This window comes from Berghia stephanieae, chromosome 7 (genome assembly GCF_034508935.2).
Source record: "Berghia stephanieae isolate SIO BIC M18660-M18661 chromosome 7, UCSD_Bste_1.3, whole genome shotgun sequence".
NCBI lineage: Eukaryota > Metazoa > Mollusca > Gastropoda > Nudibranchia > Aeolidiidae > Berghia > Berghia stephanieae.
The window spans coordinates 38,330,842-38,358,341 of record NC_088366.1 but is presented as its reverse complement, the minus strand read 5'-3'; the positions used below and the strand labels follow the sequence as shown (position 1 = coordinate 38,358,341).

General features: G+C 35.6%; 1 protein-coding gene across 12 annotated transcripts in view; it reads right to left on the bottom strand.

The window, feature by feature from the left end:
- Positions 1–27,500, bottom strand: part of LOC144977199 (U6 snRNA phosphodiesterase 1-like) — a 79,606-nt gene that overhangs the window by 33,043 nt on the left and 19,063 nt on the right. For 8 of the 12 annotated variants that reach the window (XR_013646263.1, XR_013646262.1, XM_078922149.1 and 5 more), the window contains exons 4-5: positions 26,416–26,469; positions 15,239–15,344 (exon numbers count right to left, since the gene is read on the bottom strand). Coding sequence is in view for 6 of the 12 variants with exons in the window: in XM_078922149.1 (XP_078778275.1) it covers positions 15,239–15,344; positions 26,416–26,469 (160 nt within the window). In the remaining 6 variants the exon portion in view is untranslated. The remainder of the gene's footprint in view (positions 1–15,238; positions 15,345–26,415; positions 26,470–27,500) is intronic. The other 4 variants (XR_013646264.1, XR_013646265.1, XR_013646266.1 and 1 more) reach the window with 1 other exon arrangement.

Sequence of the window (27,500 nt, the reverse complement as noted above, 5' to 3'; positions counted from 1 at the left end):
AATACAATGCATAACAGAGAGATGATTTACATTTACAAGGTAAAAAATATCATCTCCCAAAACTATAACTATACATTCAACTGTTTCCCTCCCAGCCAAAGAACTCTAAGTAAGTAATCTCATTCCAAGACAATTAGAAAACGGATATGGGGGGGGGGGGGGGGGGGGGAGGACAGAAGACACAGTATGTACCTCCCTGCCCACTATGGGAGGTCAGGATCCCCACCCAGGAAATGGAGTTTAAGTAAGGGTATAGTTCTGCTGTTTTCCCTAGTTGTAGCATAGTTAATTATCAAGGGTTTTTATAGAATGACATACATTATGAAATGTAGCAATAACAAATCATTTTTTTAAATTTTGGCATATTGACTTAAGACTTATAGAATTAAAGCTCCATGTGAGCTGAATACAAAGGATTTTAAATTTTGAAAATCCATCAATAATTTCAAAAGTTATGATTTTTTGGGGGTCATAATAATTATGTAGGAATTTATTTCTAAAAAGTGGACCTTTTTTTTTGGATGCGTTTTAATGAAATTGTGCTATAGGTAACTTTGTTATCAATCGAGATAAATCTATTAAACTTGGCATTCTTGTAGATTGTTCAATTCTAAGTCTATTTCTATGGTCAAATATGCATTATCTTGATAAATTTCTTGTATAGAAGCAGAGACGCCAACTTTAAATTTGACTCACAGGAGTCTCAGACACCACTCGTAGGAATTTCAATGCCGAAAGAGGAATTTCCGCACACAAGAAAAAAGAATTGGAACAGTATTTGGCATTATGTTTACATATTGTATGGTTCTAAATAAATAACTAATTAGAATTATATCATGATACATAAACACATTGCCAAATACAATCCCAAAGTTTCCTTATTTCAAATGAAGTAAAGCGCCAAAACTTGATTGTAGAGATTATAGTACTGGTGGTAGTGAGGATGATGTGGTGTTGGTAGTTGTAGTAATAGTAGTAGTGATGATGAAGATGTGATAGTGGTGTAGTAGTTGTGGTCGTTATGATAATGTGGTGGTGGTTGTAGTAGTGGTGGTAATGTTGTTGATGTGGTGGTGATGGTGGTTGTAGTCCAAATGGTAGTGATGATGATGTGGTAGTGGTTGTAGTAGAAGTCGTGGTAGTGATGATAATGCAGTAGTGGTGGTGGTTGTAGTAGTAGTGGTGGTAATGATGATGATGTGGTGGTGGTGGTTGTAGTAGTTGTGGTATTGATGATGTGGATGTGGTGGTTGTAGTAGTAGTGGTCGTGATGATGATGTGGTGCTGATGGTTGTAGTAGTAGTGATAGTGATGATGATGATGTTGTACTGGTGGTTGTTGTAGTAGTTGTAGTGATGATGATGTGGTGGTGGTGGTTGCAGTAGTAATGGTAGTGATGACGATGTGGTTGTGGTGGTTGTAGTCGTAGTGGTTGTGGTGGTTGTAGTCGTAGTGGTAGTGATGATGATGTTGTGGTGGTCGTTGTAGTAGCAGTGGTGGTGGTAGTGATGAAGATGAGGTGGTGGTGGTGCTTGTACTTGTAGTAGTAGTGGTAGTGATGATGATGTGGTGGTGGTTGTAGTAGTGGTGGTAGTGATGATGATGTGGTGGTGATGGTGGTTGTAGTACAAATGGTAGTGATGATGATGTGGTAGTGGTGGTTGTAGTAGTAGTGGTAGTGATGATGATGTGGTGGTGGTTGTAGTAATTTTAGTGGTTGTGATAATGTGGTGGTGGTGGTTGCAGTAGTAATGGTAGTGATGACGATGTGGTTGTGGTGGTTGTAGTCGTAGTGGTAGTGATGATGATGTTGTGGTGGTCGTTGTAGTAGCAGTGGTGGTGGTAGTGATGAAGATGAGGTGGTGGTGGTGCTTGTACTTGTAGTAGTAGTGGTAGTGATGATGATGTGGTGGTGGTTGTAGTAGTGGTGGTAGTGATGATGATGTGGTGGTGATGGTGGTTGTAGTACAAATGGTAGTGATGATGATGTGGTAGTGGTGGTTGTAGTAGTAGTGGTAGTGATGATGATGTGGTGGTGGTTGTAGTAATTTTAGTGGTTGTGATAATGTGGTGGTGGTGGTTGTAGTAGTAGTGGTAGTGATGTTGATGTTGTAGTGGTGGTTGTAGTAGTAGTGGTAGTTGCAGTGATGATGATGTGGTGGTGGTGGTTGCAGTAGTAGTGGTAGTGATGATGTGGTGGTGGTGGTGGTTGTAGTAGTAGTGGTAGTGATGATGTGGTGGTGGTGGTGGTTGTAGTAGTAGTGGTAGTGATGTTGAAGTTGTAGTGGTGGTTGTAGTAGTAATGGCAGTGATGATGATGTGGTGGTGGGGGTTATAGTAGTAGTGGTAGTGATGATGTGGTGGTGGTGGTGGTGATTGTAGTAGTAGTGGTAGTGATGTTGAAGTTGTAGTGGTGGTTGTAGTAGTAATGGCAGTGATGATGATGTGGTGGTGGGGGTTATAGTAGTAGTGGTAGTGATGATGTGGTGGTGGTGGTGGTGGTGGTTGTAGTAGTAGTGGTAATGATAATGTGGTGGTGGTGGTTTAGTAGTAGTGGTAGTGATGATGATGTGGTGGGGGTTGTAGTAGTTGAGGTATTGATGATGATGTGGTAGTGGTGGTTGCAATAGTAGTGGTAGTGAAGACGTTGTGGTTGTGGTGGTTGTTGTAGTAGTAGTAGTAGTGATGATAATGTGGTGGTGGTGGTGGTGGTTGTAATAGTGATGGTATTTGTGGTAGTGGTAGTGATGATGATGTGGTGATGGTGGTGGTTGTAGTAGTTGTGGTACTGATGATGATATGGTGGTGGTTGTAGTAGTAGTAGTGGTAGTGATGATGATGTGGCTGTGGTTGCAGTAGTGATGATGGTTGTAATACTAACGGCAGTGATGATGATGTGGTTGTTGTAAGGGGGGGGGGGGGGGCATAGAGAATACAGGAGTAGAGGGGACAACAGGTAGGAAAACGTCATCGTTGTGCAATTGAATCTCTATATGAATGTCTTTGACTGAGCTCGATTAACCTTGATTTGTGGACGGAAAATAGAAAAAAAGGCCAGGTTTATGAAGATAAACCAAATTAGACATATTAAACTACACTTTTACTTGTACATTTAGACTTGGCTCCAATGATCGGGTTTATATTAATAACTTTTAAAAAATATTATGAATAATTTATAACTCCCTTATTTGTGGGGCGATTTTGTCATTCGTGGTATCAATTTTATTGTAATAAAGAGATAGGAACTTGAGAGTTGTTTTTTTTTGACGCGAAATTATTACTTTGTAATTTTAGCACTAAGAAAAGTAGTTGGTAAATAAATTTGGTACACATCTTTGATATGCCGCCACCGTCCATTCGTGTAGAATTGTGAATCTCACCGTCGATGTATTACGCTATTGTTACGCAAGGAATATAACACCTTTTTGAGTAGGCCTAAAAGCTAAAATCTAAAAGTAAAAAATATAATTCTGAGGAATTTGAAAGTCACATTGTTGAAATCAGCTTGAAAAAAGAAGAACATTGGTCCTTATTTCAGAAAAATCGGTTGAAAACCAACTGTTTTACGAATAAATTTGATTTTAAAAATTGCTTTTGTTTATTTTACCTTTTTTTAGCAACTTTTTTATTTATCGGCCGATTTTCTTGATTTTTATATCATTGTTTATATCTCAATGAGACGAGATCAGTGATATACTTTGTTTGTTTCAAATGTAACTAGAACATAATTTGTCTTTTTTACCTATCAACCGTGCCTGGATAATATATTCAGCAACGTGGTGATTGTGACGCAACTATGCCATGAGCGTCTTCCAGTGTTTCATTGTTGACAGCTGTTTAGCCATGAGTGACCGTAGAAAACGAAAAGGTGACTGCAGACATCAAAGGGTAGGCTTATATAATCAAATGATATCTACATGATTGACATGGCCATATAGGGAACTCAAAGAATCTGAACACGAGAGGTCGAGCGCCACCATTTTCTTTTTTATGTTATGCAACCAGGGACGATTAGCCACTGAAAAGTGGCTGTTGTCTGGTCTGCTCCCTAGTCTGGGGGGGAGAGAGAATCCTTGGAACAAATTGACCTCACTGGAACTTGATGGAAGTTGCCCGGAACCAGGAATTTTTTGCTATAGACCGGAGTTTTTTCCGGTGAAACCGGAGTTTTGGCATCACTGTAAAAGGAACGAAAATGACGTCACCCAGCTCTTTGTTATTGTTTTTAGCCAGTCATTTTTATAATCAGTTCTCACTGAATTGTGTTAATCAGACTATAAACATTTTACATTACACATAGTTTCGTGCCTTGGTATGTTATATCTGGCTGGTATCTTTTTTTTTTTAAACTAAGCGCATAGCATCAATATTTGAAAGACATGGTTGTTGATATTGCAAAAAAATAATGACAAAGTTATGGTGAACGTGCTGTAAATATCAAGTGATAGACAGGGGAGAGAGAGAGAGAGAGAGAGAGAGAGAGAGAGAGAGAGAGAGAGAGAGAGAGAGAGAAGAGAGAGAGAGAGAGAGAGAGAGAGAAGAGAGAGAAGAGAGAGAGAGAGAGAGAGAGAGAGAGAGAGAGAGAGAGAGAGAGAGAGAGAGAGAGAGAGAGAGAGAGAGAGAGAGCACAGTGTTCCAAATTGCTTCTCAGCGATCTTTTAGTCTGAGTCACTGAACCGTGAAGTCAGTGATTTCACAGCAGGTAATCTTAATCCTGGGTGCATTCCATACTGATCCCTATCTTCCGTTTTTTTGTGTTAATTCAAACATTTTTTCACCCCGATAATTGAATATAACATTATATTTTTAGTTGAATATCATTTACCCTTCTTTGCTACACATCATTGTGAAATTCTCATCAAAATAAGTTTATTGGTTATGTTGTAACTTGGGTTATAAAAGTATGTACATAATAGAATTTTGAAAAGTGATTTCTCAAATATAATTAGTGATATCTCATTAACCAAACGATAGATTTCCTTCGTTGATAATTTATAAGTTTTTAAATTTTATTGTCTTTTTGGTGTGAAAGTTCGGTTAGTGCGCGAAGCGTAGTTTATTTTTTATGATTTTTTTGGTTTCACCTATCAGGTAAAAAGGGAACATACACTTGAGATACACCTAAAAATATCAATTCACTATGTTGTTTATGTGCTAAAGGTGCACTAACAGTTAAAGAAAAGGCTAAAACAGGAAAAACATTTTTTGTAAAGACTTCAAAAATGAAATCAAACTGTTCTTTGACATTGATATTGGAACGGACCTTAAAAATAAACATTCAGAAGTTATATGCTATAAATGTCAAAAGAAAATGAGAGACATGAAAACATATAAGAGTCTACTAGCAGTTGTAGAATCTTACAAGACCTGTGAATTGCTCACTGATGTGCCTCAAGAGAAAAAAAGATGGGAAACTAAGACCCCAATCACAGAAGAAAAAATAGCCTTAGTTGTTCATAAAGAGAAACTGTCAGAACGATGTGGGCCAGTCTGCCGTTCTCTTGAGACATATTAAAAACAAACACAATCATATCTCAAGTATGTCATAGTCGTACTTCATAGGAAATCATTGCCATAGATATTACACACAAGACGTTTACAAAAAACTCACTGAAAATGTTGTTTCTAAAACATACATGTATACAAACAATAAATTAATCAGAGATAAAGCTGAAACTATAAACAAATGTTTAGATGAAATAAATGGAGCTTATTATGAAATACATTCACTAATTTCTCACACAAAACCAGTCACAGAGACAGTAATAGAAAGTGTTAATAGCAAGATAGAGAAATATATGACAATATACCGTAATTACTTTCCTCAAAATGTACTTCCAAAACACCACATATTGGAAACCCATTGCATACCTTTTATGAAGAAATATACTTTTGATCTAGGTCTTTTAGGAGAACAAGGAGGTGAATTGTTACATTCAACAATTTCAAAAATTGAAAAGAGAACACAATGAGAACAGAATCATCTCAATTAAAAACAATAATAAAAAGTAACCTCCTGCAGGTTTCTCCTGATATCATGTCGCATGTGCCCCCCCCCCCCCCCCCCCCCCCTCCCCCCTCCCAAAAAAAAAAAAAGAAAGTTAGAGAGAAATGAAATTTGATGAATCAAACAAAATAATACTTAAACATCTTAAAATATTTGACATATTACGTGGTTAAACTTCCTCTAAAAATAGAGCTGTTATTTGTATATTTTGAGTTATATGTTGCTTTCTCAATCTCCTCCCCTTTTTTTCTCTTTTCTCTCTATCCCTTTCTCCCTCCAACTATCCTCCGTTCAATAGCTACATCCTCCACCACAAATCTTTTTGTTCTTTCTCATACCTAAACAGATCCATAGACATACCAACACACACTAGCAACTCCCCATCTCTAACACCAAGACACATACATACACAAATATAAACACACACATGCATTGACACGCAAATTACTCAATACGCAAATTACTTAATATCTAATTTATAAATGGGTTTGGACGTATTAATGGACTCTACTAGTTTTCACAATGACTTTTAAAATAAAATGAATTCAATTTTTTGTAAACACAGATAAAGTGCTGGGTATCTGCTTTTTAAAGAAAGTGAATATATAATATTAAAGTATGTTTGATTGCATTCTAAATATATTCTGTAATCTGGAGTTGTAATACAAGAGAGATTGCATATTGAATCCTCAAGGATGTCGAATGTTGAATGGGAGGGTTCAAATATCAGACGGAATAGTGAAATAACCAAAGTTCCGGCACATGTGAAATTTTGTGAGTAATTAGAAATAGTCTTTGACTTTTAATTAGTGAATTTTTTTTTCACTTTGGTCGTTTAAATTTTTAGATAATTAAGAGTTTATTATACATGTTTGAGTGAATTTTTTTTCAAAAATACTCTGAAAGTTAATGTTTAGTGTGAAAATTATATACATCTAATTATTATTAAAATTATATCAGAATAAAGATCATCTCCTCCTTTTTCTAAGTAATCACTTTGTATTTATAAATAACATTTTTAAAATAGTTAAAAACAGGTTTAAAAACCATAACAAAGGTTGATAATTTCAATAGTCACAAAAGGCTCTGACTGAAGAGCAGAAATCGGTGAAGCGTGACAGTATGCATTGTAAGAGCAGGGGTAAAGCGGGCTGAACTAAAAGATCGCTTTTGGAACACTGTGAGAGAGAGAGAGAGAGAGAGGGGGGGGGGGGGATTAACTCCCATATACAGATTTCCAACATGATTCCCATAATCTCAAGCCCAACCAGTCTACATTCTAAATACATGACATATATGTCCACCCTCCTTACATCCAATACCACTAAAAGCAGTCACGAGAGAGATGATGATGATGATCAGGTGAGAATATTGAGAAGGCGCGGCAGTCAAGCTAACCCTACCTGTTGGTTAATACAGGGGTGAGAATAGCGAGGAGGGGCAGTGTCTAGGCTACCCTACCTGTTGGTTAATACAGGGATGAGAATAGCGAGAAAGGGCAGTGGCTAGGCTACCCTACCTGTTGGTTAATACAGGGATGAGAATAGCGAAAAGGGGCAGTGGCTAGGCTACCCTACCTGTTGGTTAATACGGGGATAAGAATATTGAGAAGGTGCCAGGATGAGAGGTCGATTGTTTTTCTATTCTCACCCAGGACGAGAGCTCAACTGTTTTTCTATCCTCATCCCCAGGATGAGAATAGAGGCAACCTAATATTAAAAACTCTTATTCAAATTTCAGCAGCCATTACTAAGGTCAATTTTGAAATTGGAAAGAGATTTATCACTTTCAGGTCCCAAACCCTTCAGTTAATAACAAATAGCAACTAGGAGTACATTTCACAGTCTTTACAATTACAATTCTATATTACAAATTTTCATTTGATTATCTATTTCTTTTAATGGCGTCATTAGTCATTAGGTTTAGAATCATGTTCGAAAGCCCTTTACTTTATTATGGTGTAGGTTTCAATGAAAACAAACATATTTGAATATTTTTTCCCCGTCACGGTCAAAAGTTCGGAGATGTCTCAGTCTCAGCCAGAAATGAGACACCATGCCATAACCATTTCTCACAAAGACCAAGGCTAAGGGAAATCTATCTTCAGACTTAATATGACAAATGAATTGCAACACACAGGAACTACTTACAGAATCAGAAATAAATTCCAGCTTAGGAGGAAACTGTAACAACAACTTCAGAGCTCGGTCATGAATACTCAATATGTATCCACCATCTTCAACTTTCAATTCTGCAGCCCATGTTTTAATTCCGGTATACTAAAAATAACCCTCCTTGCTTACACAACAGACGTGAATCTAGTTCCGAATTAATATTAGGAAAATTTGGAAATTCGAATGCTATCAATTCTTTGTACTTCTGAATTAAAATTTGGAAGCTGTCGTGGAAATAAGTTGAATGGTTAAATACACAAATAACCATTACTGACACTACAGTAGTGTTCTTTAAGTACATTGAAATTGGATACACAATACAAATTCTCCATATGTACAGCAGTATCTCTTATCATGAGAGTGGTTGGTATTGAGGTATTAAGAAATATTAAAGAGTTTGGGGAAACTGGAAAATGTGTGAAAAATAGGAAATCCTAATAATTCTGAAAGATTTACATCCTTGGGTCTTTAAGGAAAAAAAGAAACAATAATAGTATGGGTAGATATGGCTAAGGCATTTGGCAAAATATGTACCAAGGGACATCTCAAAATATAAAAGGCAAATATCTCTCACAAAATGTTAGTCTGGGTCATTAACTACCTGACAAATAAATGCTCAAGTGGGAACGGGAAGTGGAAGGACTGATAAGCAGCAATTTACAAATCATGTTTTTGTCTATAGTGGCTTTCATTTGTTGTCTACTACTATTTTGTTTAGTTAACTGTTTTCGTAAAATTTCACAAAAGACTTGCTGCAGAAAAAAAAATCTGAAGAAGAACAATAGCTCCTTTGAATGAGTCAGGATACCCAATATTTTTGTATACTGGTTCATATCATATCAATAATATATTTTTGTTATTTGCCTTGTATTGATTTCCTAATAGCCTACGAGCACTATTTTTAAAAGCTTTAATGGGCCATAATTCCCATGAATAACATTCTAATTTGTTTGTGATATACAAAATAATTTAAACTTATTGAGTAGCTCATATTTCTTTTTCTTGAAAAGTATTGTTTTATCAACAATTTTCTAGATTTTTTACAAATATACACCCGTTTTGTTTTTTTTTTTCTAAGTGAACAAAGGGTGAGAACTCATTTGAATGCTGACATAGAACTTAGATTTTTTTAAATACAGCCTAAAAACAAATAACCAAATTTTTTTTGTTTTTGGTCTTAACTCACTCAACCCTAACACCGACCATATCCGTAGTTTACCCGGGTCACTTTTATCCCATCCCTATTTATTACATTTTCCTGAGAAAAATTATAGGCGTGGTATCAAAGCTGATGTTTTTCATTTTTACATGTTAATGATAGTTGAATAAAACTATCGATGCACATGCTCATTTCTAATACATTTCTTCCAATTTTCAAATGTAGCCAAAAATCTCTAGGATTAAGTGAGTTAAGGTGCTATAGATTTCCTATTGCCTTTTGAATTCTATATTTGGTAACAAACTTCAATGGGTGATAACTCCATTTACCATGGTCTGATTTATTTGCAATTTGGAAATAATGCCATTCTCTGTATGAACTCTTATTTGTTCTCTTTACAAGTTATCGTTTTCTGAACAGTTTAAGTGATATTCCGGAAAATCATGCATTTGTTTTTAAAAGGATGACTTAAGTGAAGGGCAATAACTCTTTAAAATGATGTATGATTTAAACATTATTTTTGCATGTGATATATTTAAATCCTATTTAAGTTTTTTGTGATATTATTATTATCGGAGTAATGTATTTGAGCCAAGGTCAAAAGGTGCCCGCCTGATACCAGTGTTAAGAAAATTTGATTTTTACTTAATTATGGGCTGTTTTCATTGGGTTAATGCTTGTAACCAATTGATAATATGAAGAAGAGATAAAATGAGATAGCTCAACATACTCTGTTCAACAGAATATGAAATAAACAACTTGAAAGTGAAATTTGAATGCTGTTTGGCATGTGCTTAAAACGAGGTCAACGCATCACCTTTTAGAAATCATGTAGAAATTAAATGTGATGTTTTACCCCCCTTGATTGAAATTTGACTAATAGTATAAAGTCAAAATTTACTTTTAAACGCAATTGCAGTGTATTACATATCTGATTAAGTTTCATATAGAGTTCTTAAAAAGTTGGTGTTGCTTGTTACCTTTGGTGTCATCAAACACAGCACAATACTAAGACTCAACACGAAACTTTAAAGCTCATGTTTAATGTTTATAAAATGTTTTATTATGAGAAAAAAGCATAGATTTACTATCTGAACTCAAATCTTGGAGTAAATGTATACCGTTTTACTGATATTGAGGTTTATTGGTTTTGGTGTCATTTGTCACAAGCAACACGGCATGCGTGAACACGTGGAAGTTTGTTTCGTTAAATGGCGATTCGCAATTTTGATCCACCCTTCTTACCAGTCTTTGAAGTGCAGCACTTTCATTTGCCTTTCCAGCGTGGCTCCAGGCAGAAAAGGTAAGTTGAACTTTGGTGTCATCGCTATTTTACATTGTCACAAGCAACACTTGATATTGGATATTACAAAGTGCCACCAAAAAATTATGTTTTCAGCTGTTATTCTATTTACAAATATGATATTATGACATCTCAAAAAAGACTGTGATTTTGGCACAATTAATTATTTCCTTGTAATTCTAATTTTTTATGTTTCAGGGTTGTATCAATCAAGAAAAGACAAAACTCAAGCTTTTGACGAATCCAGATAAAAGAAGGGTTGTCAAGAAATTTGATTTGATTTACTATTAACAGACTAAATTACTACAAACTAGCAGATTTGAGCAGTAGGGTGATGGTTACCGTATGGTTACATGAATTCATTACCATGGCTGATATTTATCTAGTGTTTGTGTGACTTCTGGTACTTTTTGTGACCATTGGTGTCATTGGTTAAAATGTCACAGGTGACACTTAAGTTTGAAGTTTCTAATGTATTTCTGTTTTCATGTTCTTCAAAGCTTGAAATGTCATTGAATTACATTTTAACAGGCTATATTACATGTGTTCAGTTGCTATTCTTGATTTATTGAGGCAAAATTGCGTTCTAGTGTCGATTTTGACCAAAGTAATAGCAACAATGGTTTTACTAATTTCTAAGTATATTTCCAATTTGAAAGTATTTAGTTTCTTAAAATATTATTGAATTTCATTTTAGAGTAGGTTATTGTGCTTTTTTGACTGAAAATAATGATATATTATGGAAGAAAGTGTGATTTGGTGTTGCTTGTGACATAAGTAATGGTGTCACCGGTCTTATGTCACAAGTCACATTCAGATGCTCTAATTTCCATGTATATTTCTATTTTTGAAGTCTTTGATTTCTGAAATATTATTAAATTTCATATTTAACTGTGTTATTACACTGGTTTGACTGAAATTAATGATATATTGTCGAAATTGCAATTTGGTATTACTTGTGACATAAGTAATGGTGTCATCTGTCTAATGTCACAAGTGACACAATGCGGCTAAATAAGATATGCTTTGGTCACATTATTTCCCAACATTTTATTCCAAAACTTTCTGAACATTGCTGGTAATAAACATATGCAATATTGTTGTTTTTATTAATGTACAAACATTTTTATGAAATAATATATTTGCATTCTATGTTGCTTGTGACCGATGACACCAAAAAGAAACATTTTCTCCAATAGTTGGTAATATTATTGTACTATGATTGTTGTTGATTGTGTCTTTTGTCTATAACTCACTAAATAAAGTTTGATACTCAACAAAAATCATTTGGTTATAGAGTTTTTTGTCTCATTTTGGTGTCACCGGTCACAGGTGACACCGACAACCTATAGGTATTGTTGACGATATTATGCTGCGTTAGACCTTAAAGTTATCTAAAGGGCCTTTGATTCATGAAGTACAGGGTTTTTGCTACACATATAGAAACATGAATAGACTATTATGTCACTTTTATTTTGAGGAAAAAAATTGGCACCTTTTGACCTTGGCTCATTTAAACAATGAATTGATCATAATTTCACCTTGTTTGGCCTCTGTGTGACCCCCGAAAGGTCAGATTCAAATTTCAATTGGACTAAAATATTATTTTGTTCCGCTTAGTTGGCTTATAAAGGAAGTTAAACTTATATAAGAAACCGAAATAACAATGGTCTTGGTTACCCTACAATGTTTTATTACAGGCATGATGTCCGTGCATCGCATCGTTATCATTACGGGTCTGACCACACCCTTTTATCCATCATCTGGAAAACCCCGGAATAATAAAACCCCTGGACGACAACATCATTTCCCAGTCCCAGGCGATGTTTTTCTTCAGGGGTTACACTGTAACTCAACAAAGCTATTGAGATTTCAAACAAGCCCATAAACACCTCAATATCCCTCCCCCCTCCCCCCTCCAAAAATAAAATAATTAAAATTTAAGAAATGGGATTGTCCATTAATTGATGGCAATTCAAGGATTTTAGCACATTTACTCAATAATTTACTGTTGTGTGTGTTTTTGTTTTTAAGGGTTTTACGGCGCTTGCAACACATGAAGGTCATATCAGCGCCAGTAAAAAGGAAGAAAATTGGATCGTAAAAAGTTCTAGAATTACAATTAAAGCATGCAAGAGAAAGTAAGACAAAGGGAAACTGGGAACAAATAGGGATCAGATGTAGATTCCAAGGGCATACCACCAATGTACTTAGTTTGAGATAACCTATAAGTCTCAACCGGACTAAGTACAAGATCCAACAAAGAGGAATACACTCAAATGCTCATTATACATTCAAAATAACAAATACAGTGCAACCTCTGGATAACGACAACCCTGAATAACGACAACCCCTGAATAGAGACATTGACGTCTGGTCCCGAATTTTTTGCTATATACAGTAAAATTACTTTAAACCGAAAGAAGCTAAACCGAAAAATACCTTAAACCGCAAAGAATTTAATAAATTGTGCGAGTTTCTTCATTATCTTTGTACTAATTCTTACGATGAACCGAAATACTTCTAAGAAGGACTTTCTTTAAACCGAAACAATTTGAGACCACCTTCCTTTATTCTCTCTCAATTTTTCTTCAAAAATTGGGGAAGGTGGCCACACGTAATATATTAAACAAAGAGCGTAAGTATAAGATGAGGGTGATGGGTGGGGTGGGGGGTAGGCAAACACTGCACTTGGGCTCGGCCAACACCACAATCGCACAGACTGGAAAAGGAAGACAGCGGGTGACTGGCAGGCGAAAAATGAGGAAAGAGGAGTTGGGGTCTAGAATCACGCAAGCGAGATGTTCTCGCTCGTGTGTTGATGCTTTGGAACTGACTGGATTTTAAACACGAGAATAAGGAAGGGGGGGGGGGGGGGTAGACAACTTACCATTGACGTGCCATTTCATTTCCACTTTGTTTAAGTGTGTGTGTGTGAGGGGGGGGGGGGGGGGGGTTCTATGAAATTAGGCCTTTGAACCTAATGGCTTTTCAACAAAAGAGAGATGCCTAGTAGACAGCTTAGCATTGACACGCCTTTTCATTTCCATTTCACTTAACCTCTGAGTAGCTGGGCGTCATTCACTATCAACTTTCGATCTTATTTCAGCTTTGCATTTTACTAAAAGATGTCTAAAAGAAAGCACTGTGCTTACACGTAGGAGTTTAAAATTAAAATACTATGTGAGGTCGATGAAAAAAAAGTTCATCAAGACAGAGATATGTAAAAAAACACGGCATCCCGAACTCAACTCTTTCAACAATTTTGAATTGAAAACGAAAACCCCCAAAAATATTTTTAAAACACACAAAAAAAATTTAAAAATTAATGGTTACCAAGACGGCATTTATTCAACAACTCCATTTAACGGGAAACCCATGATACCATTAAATGAGCAAATTCCTTAAAAAGTTACTACCATTGAAAAACATTGCAAAACGGGAACTTGCTTTAAACCGAAATGGTTTAGAAGGTCCCCAAAATTTTGGTTTAAAGTAATTCTACTGTATTATTAATAATAAAAACCCCCAAATAGCGACATTGTTATAGCAACAAACTGCAGTTGAAACCGATTCTTGATACCCGACCATCGTCATCTCGTACTCTTAAATAATAAAAAATGCTTCACCCCCCAATGAGATCGCTTTGTTACCGACCAATCAGAACGCATGTTTACTACACAGCATGAATTCAGCACCAGTTCATATGGAACCACAGCAAAAGAAGTTATCGGTGGATGGAGCTCTCAAGGGTCCAATAATCTTCCATGTTAACTACCTGTCTGAGGTCAGTGGAGGTAAACTGATATTAGGCAATGCAATGGGCGCAATTATGGATATTTATTGTTTTATATTATAATACACGTTGGAGTAGACGGGAAAACAATTACGGCCTCTTTCACTTTATTGTTTTCATTTACAAAATCAATTATTGTTTTGTCTAAACTTCAGTCCAAATTTGATATTATTGCAGGTAATACCTAGTAGTTGTTTTTTTAAAATAACGTATGATGAAAATCTAACAATTTTAAGTGTTTGTAAATTATGGAGCACTTAAATAAAAAAAATTGATATTCAAAACTCATCATCAACATCGCATGGACTACAATTAATACGTATTAAAAGTAGATGTGAGCATCGTTGTTCTTGTGCGATATTATCATTTTGGCATTTGATTTTCTTGATTTATTCCTAGTTTTGTTAAATAGTGTTGGAGCACTGTTTACTATCAAAACAATGACAATACAATTGGAGATTGAAAGTTTAACTGGCATGCCCTTTGTAAACAGGATAAATGCTCATTCTAACGTCTCTCAGGCACTGGTCCACGCATTCCACTGTATGTATTCACGGGTCTCACCACACCCCCTTTTTCCGCCATCTTGAAAACCTCGGAATAATGACACCCCTGGATAATGACTGTTTCCCTCCCAGCCAGGGCTCCGGCCAGAGGCAGGACAAAACCAAGTAATCTCATTCCAAAACAAAGACAGAAAGTATGTTGGAAAACAGATATAAGGGGATAGAAGATGCAGTAAGTGCCTCGCTGCCCGCTATGGGAGGTCAGGAACCCCCCAGCATTAATTGTTGTTTACCTCATAGTACCTGGGTAGTTTAAATCCATCAAAACATTTGTCAACTATGGATGCATAGTCAGAGAATGCTGTGTCTTCTTTGGAGACTTCTATGCACAGGAATGATCTGGGGAATGACATTCAATGGACATTTAACCTATCGGGTAAAGGAGACCATTCATAAACTCAAAATTGACCCAAAACATATAATGACAAATTAAAATCAATATCTTCCATTGGAAGATAAAAGCTGAAAAAGTGTGAATGTGGTAGTGGTAGTGACAAAGCATACAGAATTATCAATAGACATAATGATACTGCATATTACACAACAGATGTTACCCAGATTAGACGAGACAATTCGGAAAATTTTAATGCTTAGACTCCTCACAAAGATTAAGCATGTTCCGTTGCCAACTCTTCCTCCACACTTATAAGTGCAAACATTGAACACATAAATATAAGGATGATGACACAAAATTCAGAGCAACATCCAATCATCAAACTACATTGGACAGCTGGAAAAGTTTGTGGAATCAGTGATTTGACGATTACCTGAACACGGCTGTAAGACAAGGGAATTAAACTGTGATGTAGCCTACTGTACAATAATATGATCTAAATGTTTGCACATTTGTGTCTCCTAGATTGTGGACGTCATCCATGCCTTTTTGTTGGTAAAACAGTGAATATAATCAATGCTGATTCACACACTTAGATAAACAATAACACACACCATTATACCATATAACATGGCAAGCAGGATGACAAGAGTGGATATGAGGATAGCGGGAAGAAGGGAAGGGAAAAGGCGCTTGTCTAAGCAGCTGTAGACTTCATAAACTTATTGCCCGATACCCTAACTATCCTTGGCGTGTCACCGTAAACAATAGCCATACTAATCCTGAACACAACTCACAACTTCAGCACCGGTGACCGAAAAATATGCAAAGCATTGTCAGGTGTTGAAATGCCTTTCATTATATGTCAAATCATTATGATAAATACTAACAATCTGTTGGTGTGATGCATCGGGTGACAGGCAGGTACTTAAAATTGCGTAATTCATTTGTCAGTGTCAGGCTATAAGTTCATGAAGGCTATGGTACCACGCATCTCTATTTCTCTCTCTCTCTTTTTTTTTCTTCTCTACTTGTGGGAATGGGAGGGGGAGAGGAAGGCGGTCATGGTTGTCTCAATTTAGTTCGTTGAAACTGTGAAACCGTTCATGGATGCTTTAAAATTTTTACTGATACGGTACATGAAGAACATAATTTGGGAATTTTGTCCTTGTTCATTCAACCTCTGAAATTGTGGAATGTCTTTGCCATGGAATTCCCTCAAATGGTAAGATTGAGAGTATTATATGAGAACACCTTGAAATTTACTTCTTCAACCCATTTAGTGATGTCTAATTCTGTAAAATTATAGTAGGACTTTTTCTTGGGCTGGTAGGATTTTTTAATGTCTTTGATACCGGGACACACTGTAAGATGTATGTCACTATTTTGGGGTTTTTATTACCATAATGTGTTATATACAGTCAGGGTTCCCACTCAAAATCCATTTCAAAATTCAAGACTGCCAAATATTTTTCAAGACCAATAGTTTCTTCACAACTAAATGTTTGTATTGACTGAACTTTTGTTTCAAATAAAAGTAGTCAATGTCTTCATTCTAACTGGCAGTGTGGTTTTTCATTGCTGTTCACACACACCACCAAATCTCAGCATCAATGACATCAGACTTACACACTAAACTATCTAATGATGAAGGCTTTGGCATCACCTGTGCCTGCGTTGAATCAGAAGCGCAAGAGCTAGTAGACGTAGACAGCTTTGCAACAAAGTTAAGTAACGACCCCCTGTCACTCCTAGATATAGCCAATGCTAGTGACTTGTGATTGTTCCCTTGCGTGTGGGAAGTCAAAGCAGACCTTCCCATGGCCTTGATATAAATAGTCTTTTTACACAATATGCAGTATGTTTCAAGATTGTTGCAAGCAGTTTTTAACCAGTCTTTGAAAGCCAGATATTTGGTCCAGAACTCCTGGAATGTTCCACCAGGCATGATGATTAGCAGTTAACTTAACATAGCTTAATCAGTGATGATAATAGCAATTTATCAAAAAGGAGGAAAATTTCTCGGTCTCTCAAATTGCAAACACAAGGAAAATGTAAAAATACATTTTGTATTACGTAATATACCACTACTAGTATAAATCCATTCTTATCATTTGACATAAATTTACTTTTTGTAAACATTTAATGAATTGTCATTTTCACATAACAGTTTAAAGGCCTACAATAATATTCAAATAAAAGGCCAGAAAGTGTTGTTTTCTTTTGATTTTTACTTTATAAAGCAGGCTACAATATCTTTGTTACAGAAACCTAGTGGTTATGCAGCTTATAAATACAACCAAACTTCACGTTTATGACCACACCAAATTTGAAAGTTCCCAACTCAGAGAAGAAAAATCAAGACCATTTTTATTTTCAAGACCATTTTTTCCAGATCTTGAGGAAATCAAAAAAATCAAGACCATTTGCCGACTTCCTGACTTCCCGACCGAGTGGGAACCCTGTATATAGCAAAAAATCGGGGAAAGCGGTCAATGCTGCGATCCAGCGGTTGTCTTGTCATTATTTAGGGATGTCATTATCCAGAGGTTTCACTGTATGTTCATCAGGATAAAATGTGCAACCAAATATGCTTAAGTTAGTTTGGTACTAATGTCATCCCACTCATACCACTTTGTTTTAGCTTATAATAACTTATATTTACTAGACTAATATTTTCCCCTCATTTGGCTTCATGTTTGAATGTCTAGTTGGCCAAGGAACACCCTAGTCTTCCTCAGCTATGTCAGGGGGCTCATGCTGAGGTGGGGTAATTGGCCAAAAGTCTTCTCCTGTTGCATACTTGGGCAGTTCTGTAGTATATGCTGGGCATCTTCTATTTCACAATTATCATATATATATGCCTGTTCCTCCTATTTTGAAAATCGTCCTAACTTGTCAGGTTGGAGAGGTTCCCCATTTCGAGATCTCACTGTACTTACAAAGACAGCCTTGAAATTTACTAAGGTACTATCCAAACAACTGGAAAACTGCAAAAGCAATACCTGGTTTCAAAAACAGATCAAAAGTTGAAAAATACAAACCATATCTTTAATGTCAATAACTACTAGAGCATATAATACAAAGTTATGGATCAAATGGTAAAGGAACAGATCACCTCAAGTGATTTTAAGAACATCTACATGGAACTACTAAAGAAGGACTTATCTCATTCAATAAAGAAACATCACATCAATCAGGGATGCCACCAGGCAAATTTAAAAAAGCCTGAAAACTTGCGCGGACGAGATACAAATCAACGTCAAGGGCTTTGTAGGGATTTGAAAAATATCAAATTTGGAATATTGTTTCAGTACTTATTATTGCAATTGAGAGTAAATAACACACAAAAGAAAGGAGAGTTAACAGTTTTCAAATTGATAAAATAAGGTGCTGAAAACAAAATATAGACAAATTAATATCAATAGCTATCAGGGGTGAGAATGACTGGTCACATAAAAGGAGAAAATTTTTCATTGTGAAGATCATGACCCACCCATGCAACCATAACCTATAAATTTAAACCTCACTCAAATTCACTGAGATGCGATCCAAAATTTGTCTCGCAGCAATTTCTGACACGACTCGGAGAATTTCAAAAGTTGAAAGTGTAATTACATTTGGTGGTTGTAGTAGGGATGATGATGTGGTCGTGGTTGTAGTAGTAGTGGTGGTAGGGATGATGTGGTAGTGATTATAGTAGTACTGGTCGTATGGATGATTGTGTGGTGGTGGTTGTAGTAGCTGTGGTAGGAATGATGATGTAGTGGTAGTTGTAGTAGTAGTGGTGGTAGGGATGATGTGGTGTGATTTGTAGTAGTAGTGGTGCTAGGGATGATGGTGGTGGTTGTAGTAGTGGTAGCAAGGTTGATGATGTGGTTGTAGTTGTAGTAGTAGTGGTGGTAGGGATGATGGTGTGGTAGGGTGGTGGTAGTGGTGGTAGGGATGATGATGTGGTGGTGATTGTAGTAGTAGTAGTAGTAGTAGTAGTAGTGGTAGTAGTAGTAGTAGTAGTATTAGTAGTAGTAGTAGTAGTAGTAGTAGTAGTAGTAGTAGTAGTAGTAGTAGTAGTAGTAGTATAGTAGTAGTAGTAGTAGTGGTCTTAGAGATGTTGATGTGATGGTGGTTGTAGTAGTAGTGGTGGTAGGGATGATGATGTGGTGGTGGTTGTAGTAGTGGTGGTCTTTTAGAGATAATTGTGTGGTGGTGGTTGTAATAGTTGTGGTAGGAATGACGATGTGGTGGTAGTTGTAGTAGTACTGGTGGTAGGATGATGTGGTGTTATTTGTAGTAGTAGTGTTGGTAGGGATGATGATGTGGTGGTGGTTGTAATAGTAGTGGTGGTAGAGATGATGTAGTGGTTTTGGTGAGTGTTTTTTTTTCAGTGATAATAATAGCAATTTGTCAAAAAGGACGAAAATGTCTCCGTCCATCGGTCAAACGCAAGCAAAGTGTAAAAATAACAGGACCATAGTTTTGTATTGGTATTATGTAATATATTACTATTACTAGTATAAATCCATTCTTATCATTAAACATAAATTTAGTTTTTGTAAAGATTTAATGGATGGTTGCGAGAGAGAGAGATAGAGAGAGAGAGAGATTTGTCCCTCCCCTTCCCCTTCAACCATCAACTTGCTAATCAAAGAACACCACTGGTCGTCTGTGTCAATTGTGACATCTGGTGCCATTCAGTCTGGCCCGACGTCATAAAAACGGGACCGTCACTAAATTTAGACCTGTAAATGAGCTCAATTAAAAATTGACTGAAACTCTTCGACAAACTGAAGATTCAATTATTTTTTTAAAAATAGGGGCATCATTGGAGAGGAGAGTGATAAATAATAAATACAATATATTAAAATAGTGGGTGTTATTTCTTACTGGAAGTATGACTGCCATAATTTGATGTAGAAGGAATGCTAAATAAGCATGTCATTCATATAGGTAAAGATGACTTCATCTCAAAGTCATATTCCTGCCTCTGGAATTTTTTTGACATAGAAAAATAATCACCATTTCATTATCATCTTTAACTTCTAGCCATGACCAATTGAATTTATTCCTCACATCTTTATCGATGCTCGACAAGTCTGAATTGCGATCCACGAACAGCTCAGCCATATTGTGAGAACATTAGAATAATGTAGCAATGAGCAAACTTGATTTTCAATCAGTTAATGATAGAAAAAAAATTTAATAAATATGACTTAGGCCAATACACTGAATTATTAAGTAGAAGTGAATCATCAAGAAGAAACTTCAGCAGGCGTAGCGGAAAAATTCAAAGAATCGAAATGAAGGTAAATCACCACAGAACAGCAAGATCGCTTGGGCTTGAGCAAAACAATGGCAGAAAACGTCCTGATTTGCACGGGAATTAATTAGGCTACTTACCATTGTTCCTTATAATCAGGTACTCAATCAGTGAAGAAACGGTCAACCAGTTTGTTTACAACGTGAGGCAATCGAAATGTACTTGTAGCAATCTATCCTAACTTTCGATTTGAAGTGAAGGTGTCTTCATAACGGACTTCCGGCATTCGCAATTTACTTTATCATACTTTTGAGACTCGCCAGGTAAATGTGGTCAATTTTGGCTTAGACGAAACAGTGAAATTTATCGCTCGGTGGCTCAGTTAAAATTGGCTACAGTTGGGATCACGACGGGTTTGGAAAGTGAAAAAATAATTTAACGAAGGATGTGTGAAAATACCCAGGGAAGTGTTCAGACACGCCTTTTATAAAAAGCGTCGCTTTGTCTTGGCAATATATACATCGTTAATATAAACGGTCCCCATGAGCTATGCGTAGCACTGTGGAACACTCCTAATTACTTTACGACTTTACGGTCATTCGACTACGATTTGTGAATTCTTTCTTTTTTTATTTCTTTCTTTCTTTCTTTCCTTTTTTTAAATATTTGAATTTGACAAATTGACTGATTTCAGTTAATTGACTGAGAATTTACAGGTCTAAATTTAAAATTTCACGAGACTATTGCTAGGTGTCAAAATATGACATAAGACATAATGGTGATTTTGTGGTTTTGAGGGAAATGTTTGACACAGCAAATTCAGCGGAAAATTTCTGAGAAATTCTCAAAATCACTGTTTATTTATCTAAAAAAATGTTTAAAAAGGAGGAATTGTGATGGGGATGGGCGTATATAAACTACCATTTAGGTGCCCAAATATTCGACCGACGGTGACAGCCCAAATTATTCACCCGGCGAAAAAGCTCCGGCTCAAATCTCGATCGCGATTTTTTTTCTTCTTTAAAAATTTTTTTTTTTTTTTTTTTGGAATAGTGACGACGGACAAAAACCGGAGGTTCGGGTTTAAACCGGCTGGTGGTAAAAAAACCGGATTTCCAGCTAAAACCGGAAAAGTGGCATCCCTGATCAATACTGTTAACTGACATGCCCCTGAAAGAACGAGGATGGTAAAACTGCGAACTCAAGTTCCATGGTATAACACAGACATGTAAAAGGCAAAACAACTAAGGAAACAATTGGAACAAAAAATGGCATAAATCTCAAATTCAAATACCAACCGATAGAGAAAAATAGCAAATAAATAAATTAAATTCATACCATATAAACAAATTGATTAAACAACGCTATTATGATAAGACATGTTCAACTGTGAAATCACCAAAGGACTTTTTCAGATTTCAGATGAACTGCTAGGTAAAGAAAATAAAGAACATTTTCCAACTAAAATTTCCAAAGATTACTTCCCCACCTGTTTTGGCTAATATTTCAAATAAAAAATTTAATTGATTAGAAACATCTTTTAGACACACATTTTGAAACGTTCGCGTGCGACGGTCTTTAAAAAAAACTTGAGCTTTTTAACTTTTTATATAGCACAATATCCACAAAACATGCTCAAAGAGCTTTACAAGAGGTTCCTAACCAACAGCAACACTTAACAATTAGGACGTGACATGAAGCCTGTTAGGCGATATTACAATTTTTTCAGGCAGAGACAACACTGTTAATGGCCAGGTACTTAATATACACCTGAGTACGATGAGAGAATGTGAGTAAAGAGCCTTTCCCAAGGACTCAACTATGTGCAGAGCGAGGCTTGAACCCAAGACCTTCCGATCCGAAAGTGAGCGCCATACCACAAGACCACATAGCCGCACACAAGCGTGGTGACAGACGGTCTCTCGAAAATCTGGCCAGTCCTAGTTTCCTAGCGATTGGGGGGCATGGCAGTATTAAAAAAGTGGACAATTTCTTTTTCAGATTTTCCCTGTTTTGACTTCAGAATTCTTGATCAGCGTCAAATTTACAAGATTTGATACCAAGAGCTATGTGTCTACTCCAAAATTTGTTGAAATTAGAAATAAATTTTTATTAATATATCTTTTGAAATTCTGAGTCTGGGAGCGATTTACTTGACACACGACACATGATATGATAGATGCCAAAGATACGGGATGATGGGTGTGGGTATTGATGCTATCCATGTAGGTAAAATACAACCACCAGCTGGATATAACAAAACAACACACAAAACTGTATGTAATAATAATAATGATAATAATAACAATAATAATAATAATAATAATAATAATAATAATAATAATGATGATGATGATGATAATGATGATGATGATGATGATGATGATGATGATGATGATTGAAAGATGATGATTGATGAGATGATGATGATGATGAGATGGATGATGATGATGATAGATGATGATATGATGATGATATGATATATATATATGATATATATGAATAATATATGAATATGAATAGATGATAATGATGATGTCTTTGACTGATGATGATGATGATGATGATGATGATGATGATGATGATGAGATGATGATGATGATGATGATGATGATAATAATAATAATAATAATAATAATAATAATAATGATGATGATGATGATGATGATGCTGATGATAATAAATCTTTATAGTCCACAAAATGGACATTTTCCGTGATTTACATTATCAGTTTGTAGCGGTCAAACTATTTACACCAAGTAATCAAAATTAGGCCAGACCATAGGGGAGGGGGAAACAAGCTAAGAAAAGTCGCCAAATTTGAAGTTTCTGCGTTTAAAAATTGGCCAGGGGTGGAAGTTACCCCAGGGATTGAAATAGGGTATAAGGGTATTATTCTGCTGTCTTGTCTAGTTGTAGCATAATCAATCATTCAAGGATTTTTAATAGAATGACATACATTATGAAATAGCGTTAGTTTTTGTAACGAAATCAACTTAATTATTAAGTTGTTTTATGCTGAAGAGTAGAACATAATCTACCTTATGTGACAATATGCTTAGCTTAGTAATGGCTCTAGCATTGTGAAATATCATTTACGTTTTGAAAAATGAAGAACATTGAGGTTAACTTATTTGGTTTGTTCCCGTTATGGATGTCTGAAGAAAAACTTCATTTTTGTTTTGTTTTTGTTAGTAAAGATATCAAGAACTCAGTTTGGATTTGTCCCTGACAAAGGTACAAGAAATGCTATTTTCACCTTATCAATGTTCATGGAAAGATGTATTGGTCCAGAAAGACCTATTTATTTGTTTTATTGATTACTCAAAGGCATTTGATAAGGTAAGACATGGTAAACTATTTAATATCCTTGAAGGACTAGACATAGATGGAAAAGATCTAAAAATTATTAGAAACTTATATTGGAATCAAAGTGCAACTGTCAGAATTGAAGGAGAATTCAGTGAACATGAACAAATTAAAAGAGGTGTTAGACAAGGATGTGTTTTGTCACCAGACCGTTTTAATATCTACAGCGAAACTATTATTAGAACTTTAGGAGATAGTCCAGGCATTAGGATCAATGGTGAGAATATCAACAATATAAGATATGCAGATGACACAACACTAATCTCAGAATCAAAAGAAAATTTACAATTACTCCTTGATAAAGTAATTACAGAGAGTGAACGTATGGGTCTATATTTAAATGTAAAAGAAAGACAGAATACGTGGTTGTATCAAGGAGAGAAAGATATCCAACATGTAACTTAATAAGCAAAGGAGAAACTATAAAACAAGTTCAGACATTTAAATATCTTGGACACATAATAACTTCAGACGGCAGATGTAGCACAAAAATAAAAAGAAGAATTGCAATAGCTAAAGATAGTTTTAATAAAATGAGTCTAATTTTTAAAAACCACAATATCTCAATGATAACAAAACATAGGGTTTTGAAGGCCTATGTATGGTCAGTATTATTATATGGCTGTGAAAGTTGGACAATTACAGAAGACATTAGAAAGAAACTGGAGGCAGCAGAAATGTGGTTCCTTAGAAGGATGTTAAGAATCTCATGGACAGAGAAGAAAACTAATGAAGAAGTATTAGAGCAGGCTGAAACTAAAAGGTTACTAATTCGTACAATAAGAAAAAGACAAATGCAATTTTAAGGGCATCTAAATCGACATAAATGTATTGAATATCTTGCTCTCACAGGAAAGATAGAAGGTAAAAAGAGTAAAAGTAGACCAAGAAAAACATATTTGAACAGCTGGGTGACAAAGAAAGAGAAGAGTAATATTAGTTTTCTGAGGTTATCTGATCAGAGAGATGAATGGTGTACCATGATCACCGATGTCTGGCACAGACTTGGTACTTGAAGAAGAAGTAAACAAGACTTTTCCATACAAAGGTAGGCCTGATAACATTGTAGTGTAAGGTTAAGAGAAATTGATTAATTATTTTTTTTTTAATGGGTTTCTTCTTCTTCTTGCTTTTAAATGTGTATATTCTTTGCTTGTATATGGGCAACTTGCATCGGCAGAACAACAAATCACCGCATTTTTGAAGGCATGATTTCATGTTTTTGGGACACTTTTGTGGCATAATTTTGGGGGAGAAAAGGCATTTTCCTGGAGGGACAAATTAAAACTGACATTTTAAAATTATGTATAAACGAATTAATACCATCCATTATTCTGATCATGAGTACATTACTTAAACTGGGTGTCGTGCCTGATATTTACAAAATTGCGCATGTTAACAAAGAAAATCTAAAAAACTATCGTCCTGTCTCCAACCTTCCCTTTTTATCAAAAATTCTTGAAAAGCTGGTTCTAAAACAACCTCCAGCTGACCATACAATAAATTTCATGAAGAAATCTGCCTACAGAGGGAACCATTTGACCGAAACTGCTCTCGTCTGTGTTGTAAGTGATCTTCCTCAAATCATCAATAAGGGTTCCTGCACACTTCTTGCACACCTTGATTTATCATCAGCTTTTGACACTATCGATCACGACTTACAATTAAAACACTTAGAAGTAACTTTCAGGATTTCCTGTACGGCACTCAGTTGGTTTAAATCTTATTTATTCGATGGACAACAAATTGTAGCATCGACAACAAGTTAAAATTTAAGACTCATACAAACAACATATATGAGCAAAGGTCAAAAGGTGCCATATTCCAAGTGCTTATTTTGAAGTTTCTAATTTTGTTTCTTAAGGGCACATATTATAGCTGGAACCTTAAATTTTGGTATTTTCATGACTGAAATGATATGATATGTGAAACTTGTGACCCAAAATTTGACACAAACATGACAAGTGTCCACAGTTTCATTTCTGACCGATGACGACAAAAATCACAGAAAAGCAACTCAAAAACTTTACAACCACATACAACTTTATTTTCAAGATTAGATGGCTCATAGTTATCAATCAGAGAAGTTTCAACCTCAAAATTTGCACAAATTTGCCATGAAAAATTGCAACATTTGTCATCAAAATGACAAATTTTGCCGCAGGTTTTAAAAAATTAAAACCAATTAAACTACATGAGGTCCTTTGAAGTTAGATGAATTATTATTACTCTCATGGATCTCACTTGAAGATCAGTGTAATTGTTATGCCAGTGTGTGAATGTGTGTGTGTGTCTTTATCTAATTTTTTTTTTTTTAAGCACCAATATTTCCATGAAAGTGATATTTGTGGAGTGAGTGAATTAAATATTTAAAGACTGACCATAAATTCAAGAGGACTCCATGGGCAGATCTGTAAATTAAAAGCTTAATGGATTAATTTGCCACTTACCTTGTTTTTTCATCATTGGTATAAACTTTAATTTCCTCCAGGTCACCAATACAACTGTGTGATATGATTTCAGAATAATAAAAAAAGAATAAATAAATGAAAAACTAGAATTTACTTCATTTCTCTTGACCCAACAATGTTATCGGCCTGCAATTGTATAATTTTATTATTATTTTTCTAACCAAAAAAAAAAGAAAAAAGGAACATACCTTTTGTGTACTTACTACTAGTCAGCTTTCTGGTAAAATCAGCTGATTTCAAGTGGGCCGAGTTGTCAGCCTTCTCGATTCTCGATCTACTTTCGATTTTACTCTTTCGAGCGCAAAGCTTAAATAAATTTTGGTTGCAACAGTGTCTTTATTCTCTTTGGACTATTTACTGTGACATATTATACATATATTTCTACTTCATGTTGGATTATCCTTAATTAAATGTGTTTATTTTATTTCATATTATTTTTACTTTTCACACGTAATTTCATGCTCTAGCTTCGGCTGAGTCAACGGTGAAAAGATTACAAAAACACATCAACAAATAATAGACTCTGACCTCTTTGGTTGTCAACAGTTTCACCCTTCAGACAATATTTACATTTTCTTAGCATTTGTAATTTTGCTGCCTTGTTTAATTTGTAAGAAGCTTAGTCCTTTCGGGGAAGGTCTTTCGTTGCCTTTCCTTCACGCTGTGTTGACAGCTTCTCCATTGCCTGTAACTTTCTTTTATCTATCATTAATTCAATTGAATTTTTTTTAATTCTTAATTGTTACTCTCTCCATATATCAGCAATGTAGTCTGTCTCATTAAAAACAAGTAGGGGTGGGGTTGGATGCGAGAACGAGTGGTGGTGATCCTATGCTAGTTACATCAAATTTTAAGCGCAGGAAATCAACCAACACCACACCATCTCTACCACTACTACTGCCAACACCACAACCACATCATCATCACTACCACTACTACTCCAACCAGCACCACCACCACATCATCATCACTACCACTACTACTACAACAACCACCACCACATCATCACTACCACTACTACTACTATTACAACCACCACCACCACCACCACCACCACCACCACC